This window comes from Trichechus manatus, unplaced genomic scaffold, assembly GCF_000243295.1.
Source record: "Trichechus manatus latirostris isolate Lorelei unplaced genomic scaffold, TriManLat1.0 scaffold00002, whole genome shotgun sequence".
Lineage (NCBI taxonomy): Eukaryota > Metazoa > Chordata > Mammalia > Sirenia > Trichechidae > Trichechus > Trichechus manatus.
This window is the reverse complement of record NW_004443938.1, coordinates 4,224,838-4,230,027: the sequence shown is the minus strand read 5'-3', so window position 1 is coordinate 4,230,027 and position 5,190 is coordinate 4,224,838. Positions and strand designations below refer to the sequence as shown.

Here is a 5,190-nt window from a genome sequence, read left to right as displayed (position 1 = left end):
CCAACACTGTCCTCCTCTCCCAGCTCCTGCCCCACCTGTGCAGTGTAGACGCCAGCACTGTCCTCCCCTCCCAGCTCCTGCCCCACCTGTGCAGTGTAGACACCAACACTGTCCTCCTCCCAGCTCCTCCCCACCTGTGCAGTGTAGACGCCAACACTGTCCTCCTCCTCCCAGCTCCTGCCCCACCTGTGCAGTGTAGACACCAACACTGTCCTCCTCTCCCAGCTCCTGCCCTACCTGTGCAGTGTAGACACCAACACTGTCCTCCTCCTCCCAGCTCCTGCCCCACCTGTGCAGTGTAGACGCCAACACTGTCCTCCTCCCAGCTCCTGCCTCACCTGTGCAGTGTAGACACCACCACTGGCCTGGACTCCATCAGAGAGAGTTTTTGTGAGGATTAGGTGAGAAACAGGCTGTGAAATTCCCATACACATCAGCGTGAACCAAGGTGCACCTTTTCAAGGGCAGGGAGGTGGAATTTGCCAACTCTACCTGGAAGCCCTGCGTAGGGTTTGGGGGCAGGTGACCCCCGCCCCAGGCTATCTGCTGCTCTGCACTTGCTGGGAAAGAAATATGAGAAATGGCTAGTATCGTGGGCCACAGGGAATAAGGTGCAAGTGGGCTCGTGAGGACTTCACCTCTTCGCTTCTCACTTACTTCTCCGGCTTCAGATCCCTGTAGATGATGCCCAGGCCGTGCAGGTGGTCCAAGGCCAAGGCTAGTTCTGCTAAATAGAACTTGACGTCCTCTTCCGTGAACATTACCTAGCGAAAAAGGGAAAGAACAAGACTGTTGACCTCATTCTGTGGCTGGTTTGTTTTAAAGACCTCTGCCCGATAAACCGTGACACAGGCCCGGGAGGGACACACCGCTGTCCATTTGGTTCCGGAGAAAATCTCCACTCCCCGCAGCAAGGCTGTCCTGGTTCTTAGGCTGGAAAACGAGTCCTCCTCATGGTCTTAGGTAAGCGAAAGCAGAAGACAGCTTCAACACAAAGCTGGCTTAACTCGCCTCGTGAATGAAATCGTCAGAAACAGCTCTCTCCTGTCTTCTCACCTCAGAAATCACTGAGCTGTGGAATGTGTTCGGGGCTTATATTGTAATATGAGTGCTTCTGGTGCAAATTCATGGCATTTGAATACAAACAATGAAGCCACGAACAGTGAAGATGTGAGGAGAGCTACTGAAAACTCCATCTGGAGTCTCGTCCCTCCTACTTTCCTTTGGGTTAGTGCAAACTAGTAACCTCAGTGGATCTCCTGGCTACTCGGGGTGGAACTAGTTCTACCAGATACAACACCTCCAGAACGTAGGATCAGCTGCGCGTGCGCTCGAGGGCGTGGTGTGCACCGAGCCGAGGGAGGCTGGGTGCAGAAGAGGAGAGGGTGTCATGGGTCGGGGGGCCCCATCCAGGTGCTCAAGTCTCTGTGGGCCCAGAGACCAGCGTGGCAGGCTCAGGGTGACCAGGCACTGGGACAACCCAATGTCCACAAGATGGAGGTGTGCTAATCTGGGCTAACATACCCAAGGTGCCCAACAGACTTCAAAGTCATTATTTCATAACAGATCTCCTGATCGACAACCAGAATGCTCCTTAGAAGTAGGGACGGTGAGACTGGCGCTCACTTACTTTGGACACATCATCAGAAAAGACCAATCTCTCGAAAAGTAGAGGGTCAGAGAAAACAAGGGAGACCCTCAGTGAGATGGATTGACACAGTAGCCACAAAAACGGGCTCAAACACACCAACGATCGTGAAGCTGAGTAGGACGGGGCCACATTTTGCTCTGTTGCGCGTAAGGTTGCCATGAGTCAGAGCCGATTCCGTGACAACTAACAACAATAACAACATTTCCCTATCATCTGACTGTCGTTATAATCAGCAGATATTGTTCGTAGTCACCTTAGCAGGAAGCAGGTCATTATCATAACCATATTTGACATTCACTATGAGAAATCAATAGAGACTTGAAGTCTATATTGTTACCAAATTCTCTGTCTGAAGGCCGACATGAGAAATCGCCTGTAGTGGGAAAGTTGCCTGGTGAGCCCAGGACTGGACTAAAGGCCTAGCTCTCTTCCCGCTGACTGCACAGATCCGTGCTCTGTTCACCTTGGGCTGCTGATGGTCTGACGCTCCGAGGCAACCTCACTTCTGTGCTTTTCCAGCTTTTAGGCCATATCCCCACATGGTCTCCGAGTATAAACGACAGACGGTTTCTCCACAGAGACGAGAAACCTCGGGATGTGAGCCCCTGGTGGTGGTTGGTGGGTGACAGACACACGGTCGAATGTTGTGGGTGCAGGTGGGAGAACTCAGGGGAGTAACTTCCAGGTGTTTCCACCAGCTTCCAGTATCTGTCGTGCCAACCCCTAACAACTTCACCTCAGCTCTGAAATAAAGGGTCTCGTGGGGTACGCTGTCCTGCTGTGAGAAGTGACAGGGCTTTTTGTTAGTTATTGCTGCCTTTTGGGTCGGTCCCACTAGGTGCTGGACAAAACCAGACCCCAGTGGCCTGATTTCCTATAGCTGAGTGGGGAAGGAACAAATCAATGATATCCTCTGAGGAGGTGTCACAGGGCCAGCCCCTCGGGAAACACGTGGCATCAGGTATGCGGCAAACGTAGGGATCACACACTGCTCAGAAAGGGCATTTTGTAGAGCTCAGACCTGACCCTTCTAGCCCTGTGGTTTCCAGCCTACAGTGCAAGGAAACCAACAGATTTATATGGTGCCATCGCCCAGGGGACCGAAGAAAGTGGAGGGGTGAGCACCCCCCCCCACTCCAAATGGCTCCACTTTGGGCTAGAGTCATTTTGGAGTTTCACTCAAGAGAAAAGGACCTCTTGCAAAAAAGTGAGTGAAGAGTTAAAAAAAAAAAAAGAGGGAGAAGGTAGTTTGAAAAGCACTGTTACAGGCAATTAACAAACACGATGTGGAATTTCCGAAGAAGTATTGATGCCTTTGACTTGTGACGTTGGCGAAGAATATTGAATATACCATGGACTTCCAGAGGAACGAACAAATCTGTCTTGGGAAGCACAGCCAGAATGCTCCTTAGAAGCAAGGACATGTTATCAGGAGGGATCAGACCCTGGAGAAAGACATCATGCCTGGTAAAGTAGAGAGTCAGAGAAAAAGAGGAAGACCCTCACAGTGGCTGCAACAATGGGCTCAAGCATAACAACGATTGTGAGGATGGCGCAGGACCCGGCAGTGTTTCGTTCTGTTGTTCACGGGGTTGCTATGAGTCGGAACCGACTCGACGGCACCTAACAACAACAACTTCATGCTTGATAAATGAGGTAGTGGGGTTCAGAGGTGGAATCCTTGCCTTCCATGCAGGAGACACAGGTTCCATTCCTGGCCCATGTACCTCAAGTACAGTTACACCCCGTTTGTTAGTGGAGGTTTGCATGTTGCTGTGATGCTGAACATGTTTCAGCAGAGCTTCCAGACTAAGATGGACGAGGAAGAAACAGGCCTGGTGATCTACTTCTGACAATCTGCCAGTGAAAACCCTATAGATCACAAGGGTCCTTTGCTCAACAGATCACGGGGATGGCACAGGACTGGGCAGTGTTTCCTTGCACCATGAGCAGAGGGCCAACTCAATGGCAGCTAATAACAACAACATGCTTGGTAAGGCCACATCGGAAGTACAGGAAACCTGCTGTAGGTATCTGATTGACACGTTGTCACCTGCATCATTCTTGGACAGAGTAAGTAGAATTGGAAAGTTGAGCATTACTGCTGCCACAGGCAGAATTCTGTTTTTGCAGCCCATGAAGAAGAGTGGTTTTTAAGTCCATTAGTGGACAGAAAGCTTTCATGGCACACTAAGAAACGTTCTAGAAAATTCCTATTGAAGGTACCAAGAGGTTGAGGATAAAGCCTGGGGTTGTGAAGCAGCTAACAGTCACGAAGACGTCAGAGAGTGCGGAGACTGGCTGAGACGCTCCGAACGTGACCAGCCTGCGAGAGCCCTCTCCCAGCACCCTGGCCAGCTCATGCGAGCAGCGCCTTCCCGTGACGGGAGTGAAAGGTGTCCTGCGCCACCATTACCGTGACTCAGCCTGGCTCACATCTGCTCTTGCGCTTGATGGTTCTACAGCTTTACAGGGGGTGCCTCTCTTACGGCTTTCAAGGACATCCGGCTTCTTGCATGTGTAATTTGCTGAGCGACTTCTTTAAAACCAACACACACACTTTCGCACACTCATACACTCACTCTCTTTCACACACATACATATGCAAACTCACTCTCAGCATACACACCCCCACACATATGCACCCACACACACCCCCACACACTCACATACATGCTCAATACACACACACTTACACATACACTCCACACACACACTTATACATACACTCACACTCTCAATGCACACACACACATATACACCCATACATATTCACACACGTGCTCAATACACACACACACATACACTTAATACACAAACTCATATATGTACCCACATACACTCTCACACACTCAGCCCCACACACTCAACAAACACACTCATACATACACTCTCACACACACATTCTTACACATACTCCCACACTCACATTCTGACGGCCACACACAATCACTCTTACACACACTTCCACTCACATGCACTACTACACACTACACACATGCACTCATACACACTCACAGGCTCAGTGTCTCACACTCACTCACACTCTGTACTCACACTCTTACACTCACACACACACCCCTCCCATCAGTGTGGTCCGTTTCCTCTTTGTCCCTTGAATTCTAGAAAGAAACGCACAGCACCCGGCACATCCTCAAAGAGGGAAGCTTACCTCTTTGGACAGTCTGGTGAAGAGGTCTCCTCCTCGCAGGAAGTCCAGGATCAGATAGAGCTTTCCTTCTGTCTGAAAGGCTGAGCAGAAGAGATGGACAACGTGTCAACAGAGGGAGAGATGGGCAACGTGTCAACAATGGGAGAGAGGGACAATGTGTCAACAGCGGGAGAGAGGGACAATGTGTCAACAGAGGGAGAGAGGGACAACGTATCAACAATGGGAGAGAGGGACAACGTGTCAACAGAGGGAGAGAGGGACAACTCAACAGAGGGACAGAGGGACGATGTGTCAACAGGGAGAGAGAGACAATGTGTCTACAGAGGGAGAGAGGGACAATGTGTCAACAGAGGGAGAGAGGGACGAC

At 50.7% G+C, this 5,190-nt stretch overlaps 1 protein-coding gene across 1 annotated transcript in view; it reads right to left on the bottom strand.

Moving 5' to 3' along the window:
• RPS6KA2 (ribosomal protein S6 kinase A2) overlaps window positions 1-5,190 on the bottom strand; it is a 232,142-nt gene that overhangs the window by 79,608 nt on the left and 147,344 nt on the right. The window contains exons 5-6 of the mRNA XM_004368781.2: window positions 4,824-4,903; window positions 658-764 (exon numbers count right to left, since the gene is read on the bottom strand). Of these exons, the coding sequence (XP_004368838.1) occupies window positions 658-764; window positions 4,824-4,903 (187 nt within the window). The remainder of the gene's footprint in view (window positions 1-657; window positions 765-4,823; window positions 4,904-5,190) is intronic.